The sequence below is a fragment of the Xiphophorus couchianus genome, chromosome 15 (assembly GCF_001444195.1).
Source record: "Xiphophorus couchianus chromosome 15, X_couchianus-1.0, whole genome shotgun sequence".
Lineage (NCBI taxonomy): Eukaryota > Metazoa > Chordata > Actinopteri > Cyprinodontiformes > Poeciliidae > Xiphophorus > Xiphophorus couchianus.
In genome coordinates, this window is record NC_040242.1 from 2,699,862 (window position 1) to 2,726,865 (window position 27,004).

A 27,004-nucleotide genomic window follows, 5' to 3' on the forward strand; every position below is an offset into this window, starting at 1 on the left:
ACAATAAAAACAGGAACTCACCTGATTTCGTTGACCCTGGGCAGTGGATGCATCACCACCATTTTCTTTTTGGCAACAGTCATGATGTGAGGAGTGAGGATGAACTGACCAAAACACTAATAAAAAAACACAGGAAATTAAGGATCTTCATAACTGGACTGAAACGATTAATTGTGATGAATCGATATTAAAATAATCAACAACTAATTTTGTAGTAGATTAATCACTAACCGGAGTTTAGAGACTCAAAAAAGCCATTTGATGAAAAAAACACATTCCCATAGCCAAATGTTCTCAGGCGGGATAGTTTTAGCTTCAATTAATTCAGATTTACTAACCAGCATGCTATGCTATTGCACACTAGGCAATATAATGTTACTTAATGGATTATTGAAATAATTATCAACTAATTTAGTAATAATTAATCACTAACTGGAACAAAAAAAAAGGCATTTGGTGAAAAACAATACCAACAAAAGAACCAAAACTGTACAAAGAATGTAAATTTTGCATTTAAGATAAAAATCACATTGCCTGTAAATTTGTTTTAGCATCTCAAGGGGTATATTTTTATACCACTTGAGTTCTAATGTTGCAGTATTACATATTAGGCAATAAAATGTTAATTATTAGTTTATCACATCTTTTTATGTATTTCTAATAAGTGGTTAAATAAATAAAAAAAACTCGAGCATGTGCCATTTTTCATTCCCATTAATTGTCAGAATAATCGGTAGATTAATCAATTTCTACAATAATCATTAGTCGTAGCTCTACTTCATAACATTCTCTGAATGTTTAAAACTAAAACCCAACTTACAGCTTTGTACTCATCCTCAGATCCAAATCTCTCCTTCTGGATCCTCGTCATGTACAGGACGTCCGTCTCAGGCAGAGCTTCCTCAATGCTGTCAAACTCTTCCTGTTACAAAAGTAAAACTAATCAGTTTATTATGCTGGAAGCCATTTTTACACTCTGGGTTCGTCTGTGCACTGCAAAAACACAAAATCTTAAAGTATTTATGGTCTATTCTCTAGTGTAAATACATTAGTTTCGTCTTTTTTCATGTGTACTAACTTACAAGTAACTTTTCAGCAAGAAATAAGAGCTAGTTTTACTTCAATGATTCCTTATTATTGAAAAAGTTATAGTTGATAAGTGAAAAACTCTGCCAATGGAACAAGACATTTTCCCATATAATAAGTTAAAAATGTCTTTCTCCACTGACCAATGGTTTCAATAAGAATGAAAACATAAATTAGGGATCTTCAAACTATGGTTGAAACGATTAATCACATTAGTTATGATTAATTGATAAGTGTAACATGAAATAAAATTAGTTTTAGATTTTTTTTTATCTCTAAAAAATTATTTCACATATTTTTAGAGGGGAAATTTATATGAAAAGCTTATTTTACTGTGGTTATGTAATATCTTGGTATTTTTCTCCTTTGTTCACTTAAAAAATTATGCTGTTCACCTGCTTGATGCCCTTCGAAGCCACATAGCTGATGATTTCTGCAGGCATGTGGAGGTTTTTAGGCGCTACGTAGCGCAGAGTGATGCGATACTGAGTCAGCAGCTTGGCCAGAGAGTGAACAGTGCGGCCATGTTTCAGGTCTCCAACCATCGTGATCTAGCAGAAAAACAAACCGTAAGTGTTGTGCTCCTGATTCAGATCACGATCTGAGTTTCCCAGGTTTTACCGTCATCCCGTTGACCGTCCCAAGTTCCTCCCTGATGGTGAAGACGTCCAGCAGGGCCTGGGTGGGATGTTCCCCGACGCCGTCGCCGGCGTTTATCACTGGTTTACGGCAGGGACGGGATGCATTCTGCAGATAAAATATAACAATGTTAAAATACTAGACTGGTTCACAAATCATGCAGCTAGAATGTGACCTGCAGAGTACTGGTTTAGTTTTCTGCCTAACTTTTAACTAGCAATTTCCAATAGATTTCAACACTACTTGCGTTTTGCTGTAAAATGAGCTTTTAGGTTAAAGTCATGCTTGTTTTAAGTTTTAGTCACAGCAAGCAAATGCCACCTAAATCTGATTCCTTTTTTTTTTTGGCCCATATTCAACTTTTTCACTGCAATCTTTTCACCCCTCTCTTCCAAAAAATTAATTTTGTGCTACTTCCATATGTGGCATCAAGAAGACATTCACACCAGCCCCGTTCAGTGAGCTTTAGTCAAACTATAGTTCGTTTGCCTGGAAAGTCTGACTCGTTTGTGGAGGTGTGAATGTGCAATCAAACTCTGGTGCAGATCAAAAAAGTCAACTCCGGTCTGCCTACAAACCTCGGTTTCGGAGACTACTCCAAAAGCAGAAAACGGACTACACCGTACCGGAACCGGACTGCATTCTGGGTAAATTCAATCAAAACAAATGCAAAAGAAGCTGCTTGTGGTATTTTACCAAAGACAAAACAGAAATCCTACTACCGCTACTAAAATTTGACACTACGAGCTTCACAAAATCTGTTTCCATTTGGTGAAGAAGAAAATTTCACTGTGTCTTCTTCAGAGATTTTTGTATTGTTTCCTTCATAAGTTCTTGATGCAGCGCCCCCACAGGTGAGGAGGGGGACAGGTTGCTCAAAGGGCTTAGTCAGGGGTCTCAAACCTCCAGTCCTCGAGGGCCGCAGTCCTGCAGTTTTTAGATGTGCCACAGGTACAAAACACTGGAATGAAATGACTTAATGACCTCCTCCTTGTGTAGATCAGTTTTCCAGAGCCTTAATGACCTAATTATTCTATTCAGGTGTGGTGCAGCAGAGGCACATCTAAAAGTTGCAGGACTGTGGCCCTCGAGGCCTGGAGTTTGAGACCCCTGGTTTAGTTCTAACAATTGTATCTTTGGTCCCCAGTCAAACCGAGTCTACCGGTTCCCTTAACAGGTGTATAAACACCCTAAATCAGATACGAATCTGATACAGATTTTCTAAGCTTTTTTGCATTTAAACATTTAGAAAAGCAGATTCAGTTTGTATGTCTGATGTCTGGCAGGCTTGGGAATAATCAGGATCAGAATGACAAGTGTATCTCTACTGCTCTTTCAGATTGACCTAAACTATAAAACTTCAAAAATGCAAAGCATGAACCTCTAATCTAAACATTTAAAAGCAAATTAATGAGAAACAGGCAGTGATCTGTCAAAGCAATTGCAGGTTATGTTTTGTCGATAGGCGGTCATCTGCCCTTGGCTTCGAGATGACAGATTGTAAGAATTGAGTTACCATGCTATATCAAAAAGAAAAACACAAAAAGCCAAAGACAATAGCTTTCCAGCAGTTCTATGTTAAACTCCTTTGTACAAATTAACAAATGTCAGTGCAAACAACTGTATGTTAGCGTTTAAAAATGTAAGAGCAAAGCACTCAGCCAAAGCTTCTTCCACTCAAATCTTTGATTAAAAAACTCCTTACCCCTTGAATGGAGAAGACTTCCCATCCACACTGATCTACTGAACTAGAGTAAGAAAATAAAACCTAAGAAACTAACTGAATGGGAAAGTTATGTTTTTCAGATATGATAAAAATGAGCGGACTTTTAAAAAGGAAGAGGGGTGTGATTACAGTTTATGGGGAAAAATTATTTTTCACCTGTAGTCCCAACTATGTGTAACAGTCCTTTACAAAATTTTAATTGTTCCTTTAAATTGAAAATATAAACAAAATATGTTCTTAAATGTTCAGAATCCATGTGGGTAAAATCGTTCCCCAAGTCTTAATTTTTTAAAATAGGAATAAAGTTACACTCAATGATTATAAAATGGAATTTAAAACCTTGAAAGCGTCGTCTTGTCTGAAGTTTTTAAGAATGTGTGTTGATCCAGAAACCCACCTCCACAGCTCCGGGAGTCGGGTGTCGGAGCACCAGGACGTCAGCGTAGCAGCTCATGGTCTGAACAGAGTCTGCCAGCGACTCTCCCTTCTGGGAGGAAGACGTGGAATCGCTGAAATGCACGACGGAGCCACCCAGACGCTGCATGGCTGCTGCAAAGGAGCTGCTGGTTCGAGTGCTGACCTCGTAGAACATGGACGCCATGACTTTACCCTGATAGGAGAGGATAGAACAACAATTAGACAGAAAATATAAATGTTAAAGGTGGTCTATAGTCTTTCTTTGGACATGTTAGGATAGGTCTACGGCTATTAAATGTTTTGCACAAAATCATTTTAAGATAATGAGACTTTAGTCTCGAGTTGTTTGAGCTGTCACTTAAGCTGCAACTCAATGTTTACAATCACATGTGAAAATGGCTGCAAACAGATGTGCAATTATACGTCTGTACATCTTTGAAAAGCAGATGTGGAGCCCCCTGCACAATCAACAAGAACACAGCAAGTGGTTTCTGTGTCAACAACAAAACTACCAACTTTTCCATCAGTCATTGTACAGCACATGCAAATGTGATTTTATATCTTATTTATTTCATATTTAAGTTATGGAACAATTTGCCATTACATATCAGAAGTGTCCACTTCCAAAACTATTAACATTTTTGTTCTTGGGCTTTTAACACATGTTGAAACCAAAAAACTTTTTTTTTTTTTTCATGGTTGGGCTGTTTGTAGAAGCACAAATGGAAGTTCAAAAACATAAAAAATGTGAATTTTGCATAACACGTCTTAAGATAAGTTACCTTCAAGATTTCCAGGCTTCGCTCTTTCTGAACCAACAACCGCAAAGTGTGAGCAACATTAAAAAGGTGGGACATCTGAAGGAGACAAAAAAAAAAGCAAAAAATAAAACCTGATTGTGATTTAACAGAACTACAGCCATATTTATGTCCTGCATGAGTTTTTGTCATGGAGGTACCTGCTCTTTGCTGAACTGGCTGACGGTCAGGATGTGCTGGCCCACCAGTGGGTGAAGCAGGGGAGACGTCTGGCAGTGGGGCACCTGGGAGGGAGTCAACTGTTTGGACTCGGACAGAGGGGAGAGCAGCCTGGACAGAGGCGGAGGATGACTGTAGGCGTCACCAGAACCGGAAGGCGGGACCATGGTCAGGTCTACAGGAATCAGTAAAACACAAGCAGCGGCCCATAAACAATGATGTTCCTCTGGAACATTTCACAATAACTGTATTCCCATTAACATTTGACATCAGAACATCAGAAAAGGTTGATGGAAATGGAAAAATTTGAAATAACTTCCTGAATTTTGCAAAAACATTTTCACATCATCAGTTTAGTCGATTACTAAATTAGTTGATTTCACTAATTTTTTGCTTTTACAAAAAGAGTTGATCAGTCTCTATCTATGGAACAGATTTACACTTCCAGGCTCCACGAGAAAGTTTTGGACATTTTAAATGACTCTTCACACCCTGGCCATGGTCTCTTCCAGCTGCTGCCATCAGACAAGACATACAGAGCAATAAAAACCAGGACAAATCGCCTAAAAAACAGTTTTTACCCGATGGCAATCATGGCACTAAATTCAAAGGCATAAGAACTTCTGCTCTTGACACCACTTTGTTAAAAATGTAAATTCTGTTGCGACACCTCCAGGCGCTGCAACCATCTTCTGATGTTATTTATTTCTCATTTTGTACTATTTATTTCTTTATCTTTGTATATTATGAATATACACATAACCTGCATCTTAACTCGAGTCGAGCAAATCTCAATCTCGTTGTAATCTGTTGATGACAATGACAAATAAATCTTATCTTATCTTATCGCCTATGTCGGTGTTTAGCCTGTCGCAATAATCAATCAATCAATCAATCAATCAATCAATCAATCAATTGCATGATAAATTAAAACAAGCTTGATCATTTCCATTTGCATGAGTGTTTATTTTTCCCATGTCTCTCTTTCTACCAGACTGACAAAAGTCTTCAGCTCGGTGCTTTGGTCTTACCTAGCCTCATTTTTGAAGGGCAAATATGTTTACAGACGTCAGTATCCATTTTATTTGTCGTTTCAGTTGCTTTTCCCATTTGTTTTGGATATTTAAAATGTCTTCTAGTTCAAGTGTTAAAGGTTTGTTAAAAATTTAAGCTTATTGAAATTAAAATGAATATATGGACAGATCTATTGACAGAAGGTTTGACCACGCTGAGGCATGATGGGTATTGTAGTACCTGGTGGCAGTCCAGGATCAGAGGAACGGTGGAGTCTTGGCGGCAGAAGGAAACGGGACTCTCCCGGAACGCGTCTGGGACTTGGAGGTCTGGTCCGGACGTGTCCTTCACGAGGAGGAGTCGGACGCGGTCGCTCCGGAGACTGATGGAGCAGGAAGCAAACTTTCTGAATAAAAATAATCTCAAGATACTTCATTTCTTTTACGGTTTCAGGTTGAATACCAGTGGGATGTCTTTAACTGGTTCAGCTGAGTGTATGGAAGCAGCAGGCCAGGTCTTCACATCCTCACCGTAACCAGGAGGAACCAGAACCTGAAGAGGACAGATATTCTACTTTAAACCCAATAAAACATTCATAAAACAGACGATGTGGAGCAAGAAGCCGACCTGTCCGTCGATGTAGGCCACCTCTCCTCGCAGGACAACCCGGAGAACTTTACCCTTCACCTTCAGGCCTTGGAACGGAGTCCACTTGGACTTGGTAAACTGCATCGACTGAGGAATAACCCACTCTTGCTCCAAATCAACCTGAAAAAACAAGAAAAATATTTAAAGCAGAATTACTTCAGATTATTATTATTATTTATTTCTGTCATTGTTTAACCTTTTAATACACAATAAGAACACAAACAAAAGGAAAAAAATATTCAATTTGTACGTATCTGTTTTTCTTACCAAGAGAAAACTAATAAAGAAATAAGAAATGTTTAAATTTCTGTTAATGGCAAGAACACAAAGTGTGTACTGAAAAAAGTGTTTGTTATACTACAGGATCATCAAAATCAAAATAGCAGAATTTTTCCTGTATATTTTATCTCCAAGTAATTCCAGTTGATTCCGTCGACAAACACGTAAAATATAAACAATCATAATCAAAACATTTTGTATTTGTTTAGCATATAATTTTTATTTTTATTTTAAGAGTGAAAAACAGTTTCACTCTTAAATAATTAAGAGTGATAATTCACTCTTAATTATTCCACACCTGAAAAATTTAAGAACAATTGCTTTTAATATTCACCCAAACATTTAGCTTTTTTTTTAAACAAACTCTTCTCTCTCAATTCAGTTTTTTCTTTAATTTTGAACCACTTCTGTATAAAACTTGGAAGGAGATTATTAGAAAGAGATATGTATAGTCAATGCACTCCTGAGATCTACAAAGGCATAAAGTTTTATAACTGTAAGAAATATTTGATTAGTTGGATGAAAATTTGATTTAGTTATAATTTGGATAGCTTTCTTTTGATGCATGTAGACAGGTTTTGTTATTTTTATAAATTTCCCCAGATCTCCACACAGTAATTTATGGAAATATTAACAGTAGAATTTACAGAGTAATTTTTTAATTTGGAAAATATTTTTATTTTATTCAATGTTACAATGGTTTTTGACTTTTTAAGCTTTTACATTATTACTATGAGCAGTCCAATGCAATTTGTAGTCAAGCATAACCCCACAAAAAATAAAATAAAATCTGATTTCATACACTTAATCTATTTCAATACATTTTATCATGAACAACTTATCGTTAGCATTTTATTGTTACTACATATAAAAATTTTATCTTGCCACAATTTAGTAATTATTTTTGTCACACCATTTCTTTAATACATGTAATTCTCCTTCTTTTACAGTTCCTTTGGGAATTCATGATTCTTGGTAAACTAAAGAAAAAAGCCACAGCCTTAATGACGTACCTCTACATAGGTGTTTTCCTGAACAGGCAGGTTGAAAATCTTGCGGGGGTTGTCATAGAGACGTCTGATGATGTCATCTAGAGTGAGGCGGCCATCGCTGACGGCGGTCAGTAGCAGTGGCAGCATCGTTTCCAGGCCGGGATAACCGGGAGGAGGACGCTCAGCGCTCTTCTCTTCCACAGAGTGAGGAGCTGTCGACAAGAGGAAATAAAACTAAATGCGACCTGCCGTGAATCCTTAAACAGGTTAGGATAGGTCTGTAGACTACAAAATATGTTCATTATATTTTTTAGTTCATTAATTGATACATACTGATACCCTCATTGAACAAACGGAGAAAACTGTAAAACTAATCAAACAATATTGATCCCTATGAGCGATTTTAAGCAGCATTTCGTAAAACAATAAAAACAATAAATCAAAATTCTTATAAAAAATTAATGGCAATAAATGGTAAACGAAACAATAAATGCCCACCCCCGGCGCTTGGGTTGTTTTTAGAGGCAGTTGAGACCATAATGGAAGTATAAAAATGTGCAAAATGTGAATTAAAGTAATATTTTCTTTGTGAAATAGCCTAAAATTGGCGCTCACTAACCGTGATCCGTAGCGAAGCAGTCTATAACGTCCAGGTTTTCCCACAGCGCCTCCATGTCCTCGCGGGCTCCCAGCATCGGTCGGACCTGCGCTCGCCCCTCTCCGATCTCCGTCACATTTTCTTCGCACAGGAACAGGTGATGGGGGGCCACCTCACACGTCACCTGGATGCCCTTCTGCTTAGCAGCTCGGATGACCAGGATCTACAAAACAACTCATCAATGATGGAAAATTTATAGATGTTAGGTCTGCATAGTCCAGCTGAATATGAACGGTGACTTACCTCCTCCTTTTTGGCCACGTGGCAGATGTGGACGGGACGCTGGTAGAGCTGCGCCACCATCAGGATGGCAGCAACAGTTTGCTTCTCAGCGTGAGCGACGATGGGCATCTGCTTGGGCCAGTTCTCAAACTGCTGCAAAGAATAATCAAGTAACTATTTTAATTTCAGTTCTTATAAAAATGCTGCTTATCAAATATGACTTGAAAGAAATGTGATTTTATAACTCAGCGCCTTGAAATTGGGCCTTTGTCTCTTTAAAACTCCTACTCTTTCAGACACTCTGACTTGAGGAAGTCATGACAACATGGCTCCTCTAATAACCCATTATCAACATTTTTCCCAGCATTTCACTGATAAGTAGCTACTATAATGAGCTCAGCAGAAGTGCAGTTCCACCAGATGTTTGCTAATTGCTGCAGACTAGTCTGCAGGAGCTGAGTGAGGGAGTCGTACAGAAGAGATGCTCTGTGAGGCGGAAGCTAGAACAACGTTTTTGATAAGTGAACAACATTAAAACATAATGTAAAGCAACTCTTTAAAAGATTTTTCAAGGTATTACTGTGTATGGAAACCAAAACTAAGGTTTCATGTTTGCATTTACCAAAATGCAGATGTTTTTTTTTTTCTTTTAAGAAGCTAATAAAGTTTCGAGATGCATTACTCCTCTTAAAATGATACTTCCCATAAAGGATTGTTTTATTTAACAAAAATTAAAAAATTAAAGATGGTCTTTTATATAAATTCTATGTACAAATGTGGAAAAAAACCCTCATTTTTTGAACAGTCACTGCTACAGAGCTTTGAGGTGAAAACATCTGTACTTTTTGGATAACATGATTTGATTTAACCAACCTCCATCCACAGAGAGACGTTGTCCATCTTGAGGGTGGAGTACGTGTCATTCAGGTACATCTTCAGACCTGCAGTCTGGGCAGCGACGGTTGGCAGGGTGGCAACGTTGTCTGTAGCAGCGCCAACATACAGGGCGTAGTCACAGCGGCAGCCCGCTTTGGCAAGCTGATGACACATTACACATTTAACGCCATATCTAACCAAATATTTCTGGTTTTGGTTATACAAAAGACTTTTTACAGATGTTGATCTAGAATTTCTACTTCAAATGATTTTTGTCTGGAGGCGTACCTTCTGTGCCAGCGCCAGGGTGCTGGCGTCTGTGATGGCAGGCGACGTGTTGGGCATGGCACACACCAGAGTGATGCCTCCTGCTAGAGCGGCGGCCGTGCCGGTGGAGAAATCCTCCTTATGGGTGGCACCGGGTTCCCGGAGGTGAACATGGACATCGATTAGACCTGGAGATCAACAACAAGCCAATTTAACTGCAACAAAGTGGTCATTTTATGCTGAATTAACAGGCTAACAGGTAAGAAAATAATTTCTAGACAAAATGTATTTATATTAGAGCTGGGCGACTATTAACTGTGGAGTTTATGACAAATTGGAGTGAAAATGTCAGTAGTTTGTTTTTCAGGCTGACAACTTTTACTTCAATGTGTTAAACTGCAGTTAAAATAATATTGTTTTTTCTCTCTTTGGGTTAAATAAAATCTTTCAGGTATAGTCATTAGTGGCATTCAAACAAACCCTGAAATTCTGATGCACAGAATGACAAGTACAAACAATAGAAGCATAGCTTATTTGCATCATTGGTCATTAAAATGACAAAATATTATTAATGTACTGAATAATATGCATACACTAGGCACATTTAATGATTAGAAAATACATTCAGCAAGCACCTTTAAAAGCAAGTACTTACTTTTACTCAAGTAAAATTGTTAATGTGATACTTTTACTAGAGTACTTTTTTGTCTATTTGTACTTTTCCTTAAGTGGAGTGTTTAGGCCCAGAAGGTTTTGTGACACACAATAATAATATTATTTTGACACCATTTTCAAGTAAAATAATGGAAATGGCATAATAATTCAAGAATACATTCTAAAAGATCAACAAACTCTAAATTCAAAAAAAAAATTAACACTGGAACTGGAAGAAATGTTATTTATTCAAAATAAATACAACAACAAATTAAATAAATTCTGAAGTTTCTGGTAACAAAAATGTCTTTAAAAAAGAGGGGCTAGTTGAGACAAAAGTACTGAAGACTGTTATCATTCAGCTTTTGGGAGAAAGAGATTGAAAAAAGAAAAACAATAAATCTTTCAAATGGAAATTACTGAGTTAATTTTAATTAATCATGGGATCAATAGATTTATTGCTTATTGTTAGGCAACAGGCCAACATTGTTTAGTATTTCTCCTTCACTGGAAGTGCCTCAGTTGCATTTAAAGAGACAGGTTGCTCTCGGACACACCTCAGTACAGAGGTCAATGTGGAGATACAGAACAAAACACTGAAGCTCCACTTTATACAAAACACAACAAAAAGATTTAAATGTGAAAAGGAAGGATTTAAAAGCATAATGTGTTGACTTTAAAAGGAGACAACAAAATGTATGAGTAGTCTTTTTAAATCAGCTAAAACAGAGAACAAAACAAAAATATTCAACACCTTTTATATTCACGCTGCAGACAATGAGGGTATTTAGTAGTAACTCACCAGGCAGACGGACGAGTGTTTGGGAAGTCATGCAGTCGATGTGAGTTTTCACAGGCGGCGATCGACCGATCTGACGCAAAGCCTACAAACAAATCAGTCACGTGAATACTTTCAGATCCTGCCCAGCAGGTTTTACGAGCATTGCCTGGAAAGGTGCCAGGTTACCTGAACAAAGAGCTTGGTGCATTTGATGTCAATGATGAGCGGGACAGAGTAGTCCACGGCCATCCGCCTGGTCCGGTAACCCTTGGTGACGAAGGAGGAAAGGCGTCGGCCGCCGCTGTTCCTCATGGAGAGGTTGATGACCAATTCGAAGTGGTTCTCTTCCAGGTAGTTCATGATGCTGCGCTGTCGCTCTTTAGTGGGGCCTTCGCTCTCATCTTCCTCAAACGGCCAATCCACCGCAGTCACCTGGAGAGGAGGAGGCGAGGTCACACAGAGTGACGGTTAGTCTAGTAAACAATTATTCTGACAATTAATTGGATGAAAAAATACTGGAACATTCTTCTGATTTTTCATTTAACCACTGAAGTCTTTTTATACATTAGAAAAATACAAGCGCAAAATAATTTGCTTCCTTTTTTAAATAAGAAAAATGTTTTATTGCCTAAAATGCAATAATATAACATTACTTTGGTGAACGCTTGATCATTTGTACCAAAAGATGCATCTGCAGCTAAAAATATATTTGTTGTTTATTGTTTTTGGATTATGAGAGGAAAGGAAAAGTTGATTAATAGATTTTTTACCAAGTGAAGCTAAAACTGCAAGTTGAGGACTTCAGGGTAGAACTAGGCTTGTCACAATAGGCAATAAATCACATGATAAATTAAAACAAGCTCAATAATTTCCATTTGCGTGATATATCAGGTTTTTCTTTTCTCTCTTTCTACCAAAAACTGGATGATGAAAGTCTCTAGTCTGGTGCTCTTGTGTCAATTAGCCCCTTTTTTGAAGGACATTTTTGTTTACAGAAACTTCACTATTTATTTTATTTGTCGTTTCTGTTTTATTTATTTTGAGTATTTAAAATGCCTTCCAGTTCTAGTGTTAAACGTTGATTAGAATTTAAATTTATTCATCTCAGTACCGGTCTGTCGTGGGGAAGAGAGAGCTTCACCACAAAAAAAGCCACATAGCAAAGCTCTCGATTTACCGGTCGATCTACGTTCCTACCCTCATCTATGGTCATGACCGAAAGAATGAGATCGCGGATACAAGTGGCCGAAATGGGTTTTCTCCGCAGGGTGGCTGGGCTCTCCCTTAGAGATAGGGTGAGAAGCTCAGCCATCCGGGAGGGACTCAGAGTAGAGCTTCTGCTCCTTCACATCGAGAGGAGCCAGTTGAGGTGGCTCGGGCATCTGGTCAGGATGGACGCCTCCCGGGTGAGGTGATCCGGGCACGTCCCAGCGGGAGGAGGCCCCGGGGAAGACGCAGGAAACGCTGGAGGGACTATGTCTCTCGGCTGGCCTGGGAATGCCTCGGGATTCCCCCGGAAGAGCTGGAACAAGTGGCTGGGGAGAGGGAAGTCTGGGCCTCCCTTCTGAAGCTGCTACCCCCGCGACCCGACCCCGGATAAAGCGGAAGAAAATGGATGGATGGCATCTCTGAGAATCTGTCTTTGCATTATTATGCCATTACCATTATATTACTTGAAAATGGCCTCAAAACAATATTAGCGTTTGTTGCAATAATGTCAGGGACAATTAATCATTCAGAAAATCCCGTATACATTTTTTAAAAGTTTTGGTTTAATTACTGTTATCAGTGTATTGTTCTTTTAGCAAATGGCCTTCTTAGAGTCTGAATCTCCAGTTAATTAATTGATCATTTCCCTTATCAATTAATCGCTTCAGCATATCCATCTACAATACATATGAAAAAGTTCCTATTCATTAAACAGTGCAACACTGCCACCTGCTGATTAATACTTTTATCTGCCGTGTTGCATTTTCAATCTCAGACTTTTTAGAAAATGCTGACATACAAATTTTACTTCATAAACTGTGTGGAACATAAAGTTATTTATTCCATCTACACATCCACCACTTTCTAGGCTATTTTTGACCATTTTTTTATCAGAGTAAATATGCATATGTCTAATTGCTCTGTTACGCATTTGTCAGAGTGTGTGTTTAGCAGCAGTTTTTTTTTTATTTTAAACTGCTTCAGCTGTTGTATTGAAGAAAAACATATTTTTAGAGTCCTACCTTGACTCCATGTTCTGTGTAGTAGTCGGCAGTTCCCAGACTGGCATACAGGTCATAACCCAGAGACTCCAGAGCCTTCACAGTGGGCAGCAGCTCGCTCTTGTTCTATCGCCACACAATTACAAGAATCAGTAAAAGGAAGGCAATCTCACACCATTCAAGTCTCAACTCCAACACTAAACTTTTCTATTACTGGTAAAACATTTTATTTTAGCTTTATTTACAGTTTTATCTGCATATGACAACTTTGTTCACATAATGGTTCACTTTCACAAAAACATCTGCTAAACTCAAAGCATGTTTAATACCTTGTAGCTGCCGATGGAGAGCAGGATGTTCTTCTTGGGGATCTTGAATCCTGTGGAGAGCATGGCTTTGAGGTACGCCTCGTATCTGTTCTCCCCAAAGCAGGCAACTTCCCCGGTGCTGGTCATCTCTACCCCGAGCACCACATCGGCCCCGGCAAGGCGAGAGAAGGAGAACTGGGGAACCTGGAGAATGGAAGACACACGGTTATCGTTTTAACAGATGAAGGAGAAGAAAAGCATGTCTGGGTTGAGTCGATTTACCTTAACTCCCACAATCCCTTTTCCACGCATTAGACCGACTGGCTCCACCTCGACTCCCATGATGACTTGAGTTGCCAGGGCAACAAGATCCACTCCTAGAGTCTTCGATACGAAAGGGAAGGAGCGGGAAACTCGAACATTGCATTCGATCACCTTCAGCAGGTCATCCTTTAGAGAAGGGAATAGTTAATATTGTTAAATAATCTATGCTGTATGATTAAAGTAATCAATGGTAGTACACTCAAAATAATAATAATAAAAAAATTAAATTAATAAATATTGTGTCCAGTTATTGGTATAAAATGTACAGCGTAAGCCAAAGTTATTTAATTCCTTTCATATAAGCTGAATAATTTTCTTAATTAAGTACTTATAAGAGCTGATAATGTCAATTAAATTGTCAAAGGCTGCAGATTAAACAAAAATAACATTTCTTAAACTCAAAATATTAAGCTAGTTTCTCTCAAACAGAACCTTGGGTGTCAGTCGCAGTTTGCGCTAAATGGATATTTCACTTTGAACGTTTTTAGGCAGTTCATCGTTTTGATGGATTATAATTCACATCAAAATGATGTGAATCTTGTCTCCACTTGGTGCAGACGTTTTAACTATGTACAGAGAACAAAAACAAAACAAAAAGTTTCTCATCCAAAGAAGGTGAGGGATCAGAAAATCCCTCGCTCAGATTCCTGATAACTTCAATTGGAGAAATGTTCCCTGATTTCAAAACTTTGCCTGACATGCTGCTTGAAATTTCAGTCTCCAGTACAGCAGCAGAGTGTGGATTGATAAATAGCTGCTTTGGTTCATGTGGCTCACAAGTTAAGAAATATCAACCATGCTACTGAAAATCTACCTGTGAAGAAACAAAAATTCATTCATTTATGATTAAGATTTAAAGCCCAAATCTGGCTCACCTTGGCGATCAGCTGCAGGTTAAAAGGTCCGGTGACCTGCAGCTCCTGGCCGATGGCGTGAACGATCATCATGATCCTTTCAATGGTTTTCTGGTTGAGATCCTGCGGAGGCGTCACCAGAGTGGCATCTCCGGAGTGCACACCGGCGTTCTCCACGTGTTCAGAAATCGCAATGGCCGTCACTACCCCGTCACAGGCAACTGCGTCCACATCTATCTCCTGGTAAACACCAAAAAAAAAAGATTTTCATAGCCGTAAACTGAGGCAATGTTTTTCATAAGTGTGTAATTATTGTATAGTTTATCATTTATCGTGATAAATTATATAAATTTTATTTTATAATTGTCACAATAAATTCCAATTACTGGTTTCTAAAACCTTCCAAAACTGTCCGTTAATGGGATTGATAGTTTTACTATTTTCTTCACTGTTTAATGAAAATGGCAAACACCAATAATGAACATACTGTGTGCAGTTTAGCAGGAAAAATCACACTTCTTTATATCACTGTTGTTCTAAAAAAGCATGTTACAAATTGGAAGGATTTGCATTGGTGGAGATATAACTTCTGTGTTTCCATTACAAATGTGCACAAAACTCAATATTCTGCTAATGTTTACATTAAGCCAATTTATTTTTGAAATGTCAAAATGCGCAACGGAGACACAGCAAGTGTCATACAGTTAAACCTTATTGTCACAATGGTACAGCAAAATAATGTGATAAAACTTTAAGTCCATATTGCCCAGCTGTAGCTTTAACTCACTTTTGCTTCCTGTATGAATTTAGAGATGACGACAGGATGTTCTTTGGATACTGCCACGGCGCTGCTCAGGTATTTCTCAAGGTCGCTGTCGCTGTATGCCACATTCATGGCTGCACCACTGAGAACATAGGAGGGTCGGACCAGGCAGGGATAACCCACTGTCTCACAAAACTTCACAGCAGACTGCAGGAGGAGGGAAAGAAGAATTAAAAAACTGAGCATGGCATTGAAGTGATCGTCCCTCCGGCTTGCCGTACCTCGGTGTCTGAAAGCTCCTTCCACTGAGGCTGGCTGATCCCGATGGTGTCCAGCATTCTGGAGAACTTGAATCTGTTCTCTGCGCTGTCAATGAACTCGGGTGACGTTCCCAGGATGCGGCACTGCTGGCGGTGCAGCGACATGGCAATGTTGTTGGGCAGCTGACCCCCCATGGAGAGGATGACCCCTTCTGGGTTTTCACTCTCGTAGATATCCATCACCACCTAAACAAAGTAAAAAAAACTTCCTAATATCTCAGAGTTTCTTTTAGAGATCTGCTTCAACAGGCGACTCACCTCAAAGGAGATTTCATCAAAGTAAAGTCGGTCACACATGTCGTAGTCCGTACTGACCGTCTCAGGGTTGTAGTTCACCATGATGGTCTTATAACCCATCTGTAAATAAGTTCACAGCTTAATAACTTGAATTCAGTTGAATTTGTTTTTAAACTACCTGGTGGGAAATTCTCTTGTATCTCTGAGGATGAAAATGATTATAAAGCTGCTCGGGTTTAGAAAAACTGAAGTTCTGAAATAAGGTTGAGCAAAGTAACTGATATTACTTTGGTAACATCATGCGGTTTCTCTCTAACATGTTTAAAGTAAAGGAATCAAACATGACAAACTTGCAAGAGCATTACACATACATTCGCTGCAGACTTTTTATTTTTAGTTTTTGTTTCATTAATATGAAGTCGTTCTTTTAAAACCTACACCCTATTTTGACCATATCCAATGATCGTACCTTGCGGAGCTTCGTGATGCAGCCGACGGCGCACCAGTCAAACTCCACGCTGCTGCCGATGCGGTAAACGCCCGAGCCGATGACCATGACGTGCGGCTCGTTGAAGCTCAGATCGTTCTCAGTGCCGTGGTAGGTCAGGTAGAGGTAGTTTGTGTGCGCCGGCCACTCGGCCGCCACCGTGTCGATCTGCTTCACCACCGGCAGGATGGAGTAATCGTGACGCAGCTTTCGGACTGCAAGCTCCGTACTACAAGAAAGGAAAACTGATTTAAAGAAAAACAGAGAAGAAACGATTAAGTTGAATCTGTCCTGATTCCTACCCACCTCTGTATAGCCAGTGCGATCTGCTTGTCCGAGAAGCCCAGCTGCTTTGCCTTACGCATCACGTCTAGAGGTATGGTGCTCTCCACCTGGATTTATTAGGTAGAAGAAGAAAATTCAGTGTGCAATCTGTTTTTAAAGCTAAACTCATAATGATCTAACAGTTTACCTGGTTGTAGTTCTCGAGCAGTCGCTCGTGATCTGCAATGTTTTTCATTTTGTGCAGGAACCATCGGTCGATCTTTGTGAGCTCATACAGCTGATCCACCGAGTAGCCGGCTTTGAACGCAGACGCCAAAACAAAGATTCGCTTATCAGTGGGAGTCTGCAGCTCCTGCAGAAGGGAGAGGGACGGAAAGATATGACCTGACTCAAATAAATACAACTCAACTCAAAAATAATTCATTTATCCCAAATGTCATAACTTATACCATCCAAGTTTCATTTATGAGTTGCTGTGAACAGGAAGGATTTCTGATAGCCGTCTGTGTTGCAACAAATTTGAAGAGGCCTCTGAAGATTAACGACTATTTTAGTAGTAGATCCTTTTTTGATGATTCTGATGATTAATAGGTTAAAAAACTGGCACATTCTGAAGTCTTTTGATACAATATTAGAACAGCATTAAAATGTGCAAATAAACGCAACAGCAGCATTTAGTGAAAGCTTGGCCATTTGTAGCAAAGGATGCATCTGTAGCCAGAAAAATAATTTTAAAATACATAAAAATTTGAAAAGCTCAGCTCTTTCTTCTTGTCAATACAGTGTAGGATTGACCTGTTGACATTTTTTTGATTCATCGATTACTACTTGGACATAAAAAGGTCCTTAATAGATTTTAATTTTTAATTTGAACTGACTCCAACTAAACCTAGGCAACCTGAGGAGTTCAGGATTAATATATTTACAGACAAGTTTTCTTTTATCTTAAAAGCAAAATGTACATATTTTTGCATAGTTTTGTCTTAATTAGTGCTTTGAATATGCCGTTCTCTTAGCAAATTACCTTTTTTTGAGTGTGCATACACCAGTTAGTTGATCAATTACTAAATTAGTTGACAATTATTTCAATAATCTATTCATCAATAATCTATTCATTTAGAAAAGGTTGATAAGATTTCGTAAGTCAATAAAGAAACGTGAGAAGATCCAGACAGGATTTACAAACCTTCTCGGAGACGGGTTTGATGGTGTGGTCGAAGCCGACACAGTTCTCATCCACCATCCTGAGAGCTTTCTGAAAGGCCTCCTCAAAGCTGCGGCCGATGGCCATCACCTCCCCTGTGGGGACATTTAAAAAAACAACAACTTTAAACTCAGTGAAAACAATATGACTGGACAAAAATGCCTGCAGCTATTTGAGTTTAAATAAGACAAAAAAAGGATTCTACAAAGTATTTCACAAACATGTTTATTACAGTTGTAAAATTAGTTTATTTTTTGTCTTCTTTAAAATATAAATACGCAAATACTGTGAACTTACGGCATAATTTACAGTGTAAGAGGTTTAAATTTGGAATCTGCAAACACAGATGGGAGGGAAGAATGGATGGATAGATACACAGATGGGTGAACAAACAGGCATATGGATGAATGGACAGACAGATGCATGAAAGGATTGATGGGCAAACAAGAAGATGGAGGGTCAAACAAGCAGACGGATGACTGTCGGATATGGGATGGAAAATAGTCTGAAAATCCAAATAACTTTTTTTCCATACAACAGATCTGGAAAACTGAGCTAGCAATAGCATAAACTTATGAAACAGATCTCTGCAGGTGAAGAAGAGTACTTCGAGTCAGGATGCAAAACATGTTCGTTACTCCCCCCCATACAAAATCATTTTTAGACAAGATTTTAGTCAGAATGAGTTGATTTCTGACTAAAATATCACTGGCAATGCCTCCCAACTCAAGGTTTATACTCGCACATGAAAATGGTTACAAACATTTGTGCAATTATACAACCGTATATCTTTAAAAAGCAGCAGTGGAGCCTCCTGCACAACCAGCCAGAATGGAGCAAGCAGTTTCTGGATGGTATGTCAACAACAAAACATGTATTTTCCAGCAGCCATTGTATGCAGCGGTAAAACCAACTGACCAAGTAATGAGGCATTGCCTGGCAATTGTGACTCAATTGTGAGGTTTTTGAAATTGTGATTAATTTCAATTAATTAATTACCAATCCTGTAATTAACTCAATTAAAAAAATGCTATAGAGTCTCGCCACTAAAAAAAAGACATCAACTTATTTCTGTAAAACTGCTGGATATTTTTTTTAGCACTTGGATTGTTTCTAGAAGCAGCAGAGACCCAAATGGAAGTAGAAAAACAAGCAAAAAGTAAATTTTGCAGTTAAAATTACTGAGGAAACCATTGAAAGATTATATATTTATACTCTCTTACCAACGCTCTTCATCGAACTGCCGATCTTGGTGGAAACCCTCAGGAACTTGCTGAGATCCCATCGAGGCACCTTCACCACACAGTAGTCCAAACTAGGCTCAAAGTTTGCTGTGGTTGAGTTGGTGACCGAATTTCTAAAAGATGAAGCAAAAATCACATCAGAAGCAGCTACATCTCAACAAAAAAAAAGAGATTACATTTTAAATGTAAGCTGCAAAATTAGAGGTTTTGTTGGTTGAAATGCATACTTGAGTTGGGGCAACGGTATTCCCAGGCCCAGTTTAGCTGCTACATACGCCAAAGGGTAACCAGTTGCCTTACTGGCCAGGGCAGAACTCCGCGACAGGCGAGCGTTCACCTCTATGATGTAGTACTGCAGAGAGAGTATGAAGGATTACAGCAATGCACACATGTTTACAGGCAGAGATGTAATCAATGAGCCAAAATAAAGTTGATTGATCCTATTGATAAGCAGCCAGTTTCTTAAAAACCTGAGTGGTGTCCTCTGCTGGATAAATTAAATTAAATTAAAATGAGCTCAATAATTTTAATTTGAACGATTGATTGGCTCTTTTCACCAAAAACTGAATGGCAAAAGTCTCACATCTGGTGAATTGGTCTCATCTAGTCCCTTTTTTTGAAGGACAACTTTACATACAGAGTCTTCTGTGTGCAATGTATTGGTTGTGTTTTGTTTATTTATTTTGAATATTTAAAATGTCTTTGAGTTCCCTTGTTAGATGTTCGTTAGAAATTAAAGTTTAATTATATTTGAGAATGTGTACTTGCATTATAATGCCATAGTCTCAAAACAATATTATGATTTATTGCAATAACGTCTGGGACAACTTACCAAAATGTATGCAAAGTTTGTTATTGTGTCAGGCCTATTGATGGGAATAAATTTTAATCTAATAAACCATTAATTGACAATTAGCCATAAGTCCAATGTTTGCATCGTTGTTGCAGGTTCCATAAACATCTTGGTGTACCTGATCAGATTCAGGGTTCAGAGCATACTGGATGTTGCACTCTCCCACGATGCCGAGGTGTCGGATCACTTTGATGGCCGTGTTTCTCAGCATGTTGTACTCGTGGTCGTTTAGTGTCTGACTGGGAGCCACAACAATGGATTCCCCTGTATGGATGCCCAGCGGGTCGATGTTCTCCATGTTGCACACCTGAACAGCAGCAGGAAGGGAAAGTTAAAGTAAAAAAAAGGTTTTCCAGGTCGAATAAATATAACACAAGGTACTCACGGTGATGCAGTTGTCGTAGGCGTCTCGGACCACCTCGTACTCGATCTCCTTCCAACCTTTGAGGGATTTGTCTACAAGGACCTGAGAGGTGTGAGCGAAGGCTGACGTTACCAAGGAGATGAGTTCTTCTCTGTTGTTGGCGAATCCAGAGCCCAAACCGCCGAGAGCGAAGGCAGAGCGAACCAGGACGGGGAATCCCAGGCGCTCTGCAGCAGCAATCGCCTAGAAGAAAAATTAAAAGTGACCTAGGGCTGGAAAATATAGCTTAAAAATAAAATCTCAGATTTCCATTCCAGGCATGATTTTAATAAGCTTTTTGTGTTAGTTTATTTTCTAATATTGAAATGATAAATGACAGAAATAAAGAATTATTCTCAAAAAGTGAGAATAATCATCCCTTCTGTGAGTTGTAAGGCAGAGTATTAGAACAAAGCTTCAGGAATTGTAGTTTAATTATGAGAATAGTCATAATATTACCAAACTAAGATGCAATTTCACCAGAAAAAACATTTAAAAATTATGAGAAAAAAAGTCGCTTTAATCAGAAAAAAAGCTACCAAGATATGAAGTCACCACGTCAATCGCTTTTAAATTAAAAAGAAAAAAAATCTTAGTTTGACCCTAATAGAGTTGACCTGAATTCAAAGTCCAAATAAACAGATTTTCCAAAATATTTTCAAAAACCAAAAATCTGATCAAATTGATTTATCGTCAAACCCCAACCACAATTACACAATCGTCTCATAAAAAAAAAAACATCTCCAGATTTTTGTTTTTGCAGTTTTTTAGTTGTTATTTTGAACATTTTAAGTATAAATTAAGTTTAAATGTGACATTCCTAGATAGATCAGTTTCTAAATGTATAATCTGCATAAACATTAAGAAATGGAAAGAGTTGATTGATGTTAAATTGAGAAAGGAAAATATCAATGAGTGATTGGATTGATGAATAATGGAGCAACAAATATGGAAACAACTTTTAGATTATGGGATATTAAATTTAGTTTGGGAAAAACTATGCAGAAACACTGATATTAACATAACACAAAGTTAAATTTTAAAATTTTTAACTCACCTGCTCCACTGAAAGAGCTGCCTCACTGGGAGCAACATGTTCATTGATCTCCTCCATTTTCTCCACAAAGATCTTTCTGTCCTCCGTCATCTCGATGGAGGCGACCGGCGTTCCCAGAACCTTCACTTTGTACTTCTCCAGGACGCCCATCTTGGTTAGCTCCACGCCACAGTTCAGTGCGGTCTGACCGCCGAACGTCAGCAGGACGCCGTCCGGACGCTCGTTCTTTATCACCTGGAGACGGGACACAGTGTTTTATATCGCTGCTTTCTCTCTAATTACATGATTATTTGGTTTATCGCAGGGAAACGATGAATCCACACCTGAGTGACGTAATCTGGTGTGATTGGCAGGAAGTAAACTTTGTCAGCGAGACCTTTGGATGTCTGCACAGTGGCAATGTTGGGGTTGATCAAAACAGTCTGGATGTTCTCCTCCTTCAGAGCCTTTATAGCCTGCAAAAGAAAACAGTGAGTTAAAATGAAAAATAGACATAAATACTTAAATTTACAGGGTTAGTAAAATTTTCCCACAGTATAATTTAAGCACTTTACATTTCAGGGTAACGTTGGAAGTTTTCAAATTCTTCCAGCATCAGAGAAAAACAATACAAATACAAACTAAAAAAAGTTTCAATTCATTATTATATGACCTTATTTATTAGTTTAGATTTTTGTGACTGTATTCTACATTCTAAACTAAATTATAGAACAATTTTACATTTGAAATGTCTCTCTCTCACACGTGGTTCTAATTTAACAAAATAATCTCCCAATTTCAATAACTTGGTCCGACGTACAAAATATAAGACGATCAATAAATCATTGAGTCATTAGAAATGGTAAATATTCATTACATTGAAATAATCCAAGCAAATTGTGGGTAAATAACCTTCCTGCTCAAATTTAATACTTAAACACAATATACAATGAAAATGAGGGAAAGAATCCCTAGGAAAAATGTTTTGGCTAAGTTTTTTGTCGTTCAGAAAATAGAAATAATTTTGGTAATTTCAAACTGATTTAAACAAGAAATATTCAGTCAGATTTAACTTCAGACTGAAAAATAAAAAGAGTCTCTCTGAGGTGTGTGAAAATACGTGGTTTCTATTGTAAATGACGTTTTACAAATCTAGGCTTTTAATCAAACATTAGATTGCACCTTTTTTCTAAAGTGTGCCCTGAAAAACACCATCAAGGATTTAAGGCACCTCTACAAACCAAGGGTGTAAAAAATAAACGTACATTTATTTGGATGTATTATAATAATCTTATGGGAACAGTTCTTTAATGTGGGACCTGAGATCCGGAGTAGTCGAACTCTCCGGCTTGTCCGATGGAGAGCCCTCCAGAACCCAGAATGAGGACTTTCTTGGGCCTGACAACCTCATCGGTCTTTGGGGCACCAGAGTATGTGAGGTGGTCCATCAAACGCTGTTTCACTGGAAACAAAACATATAAATTATGAGGGAGCAACTAACAATTATTTTAGTAATTAATTTAATCTGATAAAACAAAATGGTCACATTCTACAGATTTTTCATGCAAGACATTTTAAATAATTAAATGTAAATAATTACATTTTATAATAACAGTAATAAACATTTTATTGCCTAAAATGAAATTAAATAGCATTCCTTTTAATGAATTTGAAGCTAAAACTAGGCAACTTGATGAGTCTTGGCTAAAATATATTTCCAAAAGTTTTTGTAGTTTTGGCTCAATTACTGCTTTGAATATATTTTTCTCAGCAAGTTGCAATGTTTTTTATTCTATTCTCCAGTTAATGATAATCGATTACTAATGATAAGTTGAGTACTTATCATAAGTTAAATTAATCTGATTAATCATTTCATCCTTATTTGCTTTTACATAATTGAAATAAAATAGTAAAAATCAAGTATCTGCCCTATTAAATCTCTAATCTGTTTAATGTTGCGTAAATTACATTTTATAATACAGGGAGAATGTAAATACCAGGTTTTCCTGTGTTGCCCTCTTTGAAGTCTTTGACTGTGTCGAGAAAAACATCAAACAAGCTGACCAGATCTGTGGGGCCGGCCATGTGCTCGGGGTGGAACTGAACGCTGGAAGACGAGAACAGTTTCTGATTTTATTCACATGAACTCTCTGCTGTGCGTCTTCAGTTGGTTCAGTGGATCAAACATTTACCTGAATAAAGGTTTAGAGTTGTGCACGATGCCCTCGCTGGTGTGGTCGTTGGCGTTGGTGAACAGAACGTCCCAGTCGCTGGGCAGGGTGTCGGGGTCGACAGCGAAGCCGTGGTTCTGACTGGTGATGAAGCAGCGGTCGGTTCCGTTATGGAGGCACGGCTGGTTGTGGCCACGGTTACCATACCTGAAATTATAACCAAGAAAAGTTACAAAGAGACATTTTTTATTAAAAAAATATGACAACCAAGATGTACCATTTATAGAGTTTACTTGGAAACATCTTAATATTATTACTGGTAGTAACAGTAGAAGTGTAAAAGGTATTGGCAAAATTTGTTTTAGTCTTAATTATTCCTGATTTTGTTTATGAATTTAGCTATTAATAAATTTTATTATAACTTTTTTATTAATTCTGCAATTTATTATTATTATCATACTTAGCATTGAGTTTGCCATTAGTCTGCTATTATTTTTTAGTAATTTTGCTTTTATTCAAGAACTTAAATGATTGAGAATTTTGCTACTAGTTATGCTCTTATCAATGATGATGTAATTATAACTTATTGTGTTATTATTTTAATAGTATTCATTTTTCTATTATATTTTGAATGAACTACATCCACACATAATTATCTGTTTGCCATATGTACAACTTCTACTGTATTTTATTAATATTAAATTTTTTCAAGTTTGCTTCAAGGTGTAGAGATATTTCATAAATTAAACTTAATTACTTTTTAAAACATTTTTCAAAACCTTACAGAAGCATTTTCCACTGATATAATTATTGTCTAATGTATGTTTGATGAAAACATAAAATGTATCTAAATTGTAGTGCATAAAAAGCAAAAACACATCAACTTCAAGTTGAGCATTAAAATTGATTTCCTTATTGTCCAATAGCTGAGACTTATTTTTGTTAGAAATTAGCAAAATTCAAAGGGACAAATTTGAATTTCTACCCTGAGAAAATACTATAACTCTACAATAACTACAATATAACTTTATAATTTTGAACCCCTTTAAACTCTCATTTCAGAATTATTTTTAAAAAAAAGGAAATCAAATGGTTAAAAACAGGGAAGAAAACATCTGCATAGCTGTAGTTTGTAACAATGAGTCCAAACAAACAATGAGGAGGTAAGCAGCGTTCCCCTAAGCAGTGGGAACGGTCGCTGTCCTGATAAAAGCTGCCCAACAACAGGCTGTCTAATCTCCGCTCGCTGTGCCTTTGAGGTTCAGGGTCGCTGGGTTTATGTTGCAGCTTCTGACCGGTCCAAATCTCCAGAGCTCATTCAGGAGACACCAAACTGCTGAGGACAGCAGAATCTGCTTTTCACAGCTTAAAGAGTGAAAGCGCCAAAGCTGGAGGATTCTGGGAAAATCAAGTTACTAAATCTGAAGGCTCATAATTTAATCTGGTGTTACTGTGAGATGTAACGTTGTTATCTTTCTAACAACACTGATCTTTTCTTCAGAGTTTAGTAGAGCGTTATAATTTGAAACCTGGATTTAAGCGATTGCTCTTTTCTTTAACGGAGAAAACTCACTTCATCTTGTAGGTTTTTGCTCCAATCACCAAGGAGAGCAGCTGGTGTCCGAGGCAGATCCCAAAAACAGGCTTTGGCTGATCCACACAGACCATCTTCCTCACGTTGCTGATGGTGGCCTGGCAGAACTGGGGGTCGCCGGGACCGTTGCTGATGAACAAACCATCAAAATCTGTGGAAAACGATGAAACGAAATGTTCCAAAACCTCAACATTAAACAACTGGCGGTCCAATCTAACCAAAAACAACTTTACAATGTGAAGTACTGACCGTTAGCGTCCAGTGGATGGTCCCACGGTACGACAGTAACGCGGGCTCCTCTTTGAGCCAGGCACCGGATCTGGTTGTACTTGATGCCACAGTCGACTGCCGTGATTCGCAAACTCCCACTTGGGTTGAACACTCTTGGTTCCTGGAGGCAGAAATTACATTAACTGACATCAGTAGCTAAAATCAGGAGATTAGCAAAATACCTGGCAGAATAGATGATAGATATGTTACAAAGAGTAACAAAAATCACAGAATTTATGTTATATAACAATGAATTTATGCATATCCTGTTGAAATTCATGACAGGATCAATAGTTTGCCTCATATATAGTTAATGAATATCATATTTAGTCTTTTTGGTCAGCCGTAAATGAACAAAGTAAGTCTGAAAGTACCATGCCGCACTGACAGGGGGCAGTGCTGAGCCCCTTACGCACAATTGGCAACAGGTGCGCTTCATCTACACATTTAAATGAGTGAAAATAAATCAGAAAAATAAAAAACATAGGGTTGAAATAATATATGTGACTAGGTTTCCTGTTGAACTTATAGGCATCTCTGGTAAAACTATAAACATTCTGGATGAGTTACCTTCATAGACACTTCCTGGACCAGGTTCCTCTGATCTGGGTTATCAAAGGGGATGCTGTCCTCTGGAGTCCCATCTACAACCAGTTTTCCCAACATGGTGCCCTTCTCTCTGATCTTTTTAGTCAGACAGCGAGTGTCAACACCTGGAAAGAAAAGGAGGAAAACAACTTTAAAAGCCTCAGTTTTTTAGTGTTACATAATTTAAATGTCATATGCTGAATAAAAGGAAAACATGTATTTTATATTGAATGAATTTGCTTAAACATAGATTTTCCTGACCTTGCAACCCGGGAATGCCATGCTCTTTGAGCCACTGGTCGAGTGATTTTACTGAACTCCAGTGACTGGGATCCTCAGACAACTCTCCGATGATCAGAGCTGCAGCGTGAATCTTGGAAGATTCAAACCACTGAGGAGAACAACATGAAAACAGGGCTGAAACAAATAATCCCATTAATCCATCATTGAAATAAGTGTCAACTAATTGTGCTTTTTGTAATCCAATTATTAATTGATTAATCGAAAAAAATAAAATTGGCTCTATACTGTATTGGTGTTAGCTACAGCAAAAAGGGTTGAACTTTTCGCATGTAATTAGAAGTATTTTTAGCTGCAGATGCATCCTTTGCTACAGA

The 27,004-nt window shown here is 38.0% G+C and overlaps 1 protein-coding gene across 1 annotated transcript in view; it reads right to left on the reverse strand.

Annotated features, from left to right (window-relative positions):
* The window catches only part of cad (carbamoyl-phosphate synthetase 2, aspartate transcarbamylase, and dihydroorotase), a 30,098-nt gene that overhangs the window by 793 nt on the left and 2,301 nt on the right, over nucleotides 1–27,004 (reverse strand). Inside the window, exons 3-43 of the mRNA XM_028040509.1 lie at nucleotides 26,649–26,778; nucleotides 26,370–26,512; nucleotides 25,779–25,920; nucleotides 25,509–25,680; nucleotides 23,957–24,142; nucleotides 23,762–23,871; nucleotides 23,084–23,226; nucleotides 22,109–22,240; nucleotides 21,786–22,019; nucleotides 20,711–20,932; nucleotides 20,444–20,632; nucleotides 19,700–19,824; nucleotides 19,452–19,585; nucleotides 18,211–18,323; nucleotides 17,212–17,376; nucleotides 17,046–17,131; nucleotides 16,722–16,968; nucleotides 16,274–16,372; nucleotides 15,977–16,201; nucleotides 15,720–15,902; nucleotides 14,954–15,172; nucleotides 14,037–14,204; nucleotides 13,776–13,958; nucleotides 13,468–13,572; nucleotides 11,423–11,668; nucleotides 11,258–11,339; nucleotides 9,823–9,989; nucleotides 9,532–9,696; nucleotides 8,680–8,811; nucleotides 8,398–8,599; nucleotides 7,800–7,990; nucleotides 6,487–6,627; nucleotides 6,322–6,411; nucleotides 6,100–6,241; nucleotides 4,827–5,020; nucleotides 4,651–4,725; nucleotides 3,849–4,061; nucleotides 1,708–1,833; nucleotides 1,482–1,637; nucleotides 821–922; nucleotides 22–116 (exon numbers count right to left, since the gene is read on the reverse strand). Coding sequence (XP_027896310.1) covers nucleotides 22–116; nucleotides 821–922; nucleotides 1,482–1,637; nucleotides 1,708–1,833; nucleotides 3,849–4,061; nucleotides 4,651–4,725; nucleotides 4,827–5,020; nucleotides 6,100–6,241; nucleotides 6,322–6,411; nucleotides 6,487–6,627; nucleotides 7,800–7,990; nucleotides 8,398–8,599; nucleotides 8,680–8,811; nucleotides 9,532–9,696; nucleotides 9,823–9,989; nucleotides 11,258–11,339; nucleotides 11,423–11,668; nucleotides 13,468–13,572; nucleotides 13,776–13,958; nucleotides 14,037–14,204; nucleotides 14,954–15,172; nucleotides 15,720–15,902; nucleotides 15,977–16,201; nucleotides 16,274–16,372; nucleotides 16,722–16,968; nucleotides 17,046–17,131; nucleotides 17,212–17,376; nucleotides 18,211–18,323; nucleotides 19,452–19,585; nucleotides 19,700–19,824; nucleotides 20,444–20,632; nucleotides 20,711–20,932; nucleotides 21,786–22,019; nucleotides 22,109–22,240; nucleotides 23,084–23,226; nucleotides 23,762–23,871; nucleotides 23,957–24,142; nucleotides 25,509–25,680; nucleotides 25,779–25,920; nucleotides 26,370–26,512; nucleotides 26,649–26,778 — 6,374 coding nt within the window. The remainder of the gene's footprint in view (nucleotides 1–21; nucleotides 117–820; nucleotides 923–1,481; nucleotides 1,638–1,707; nucleotides 1,834–3,848; nucleotides 4,062–4,650; nucleotides 4,726–4,826; nucleotides 5,021–6,099; nucleotides 6,242–6,321; nucleotides 6,412–6,486; nucleotides 6,628–7,799; nucleotides 7,991–8,397; nucleotides 8,600–8,679; nucleotides 8,812–9,531; nucleotides 9,697–9,822; nucleotides 9,990–11,257; nucleotides 11,340–11,422; nucleotides 11,669–13,467; nucleotides 13,573–13,775; nucleotides 13,959–14,036; nucleotides 14,205–14,953; nucleotides 15,173–15,719; nucleotides 15,903–15,976; nucleotides 16,202–16,273; nucleotides 16,373–16,721; nucleotides 16,969–17,045; nucleotides 17,132–17,211; nucleotides 17,377–18,210; nucleotides 18,324–19,451; nucleotides 19,586–19,699; nucleotides 19,825–20,443; nucleotides 20,633–20,710; nucleotides 20,933–21,785; nucleotides 22,020–22,108; nucleotides 22,241–23,083; nucleotides 23,227–23,761; nucleotides 23,872–23,956; nucleotides 24,143–25,508; nucleotides 25,681–25,778; nucleotides 25,921–26,369; nucleotides 26,513–26,648; nucleotides 26,779–27,004) is intronic.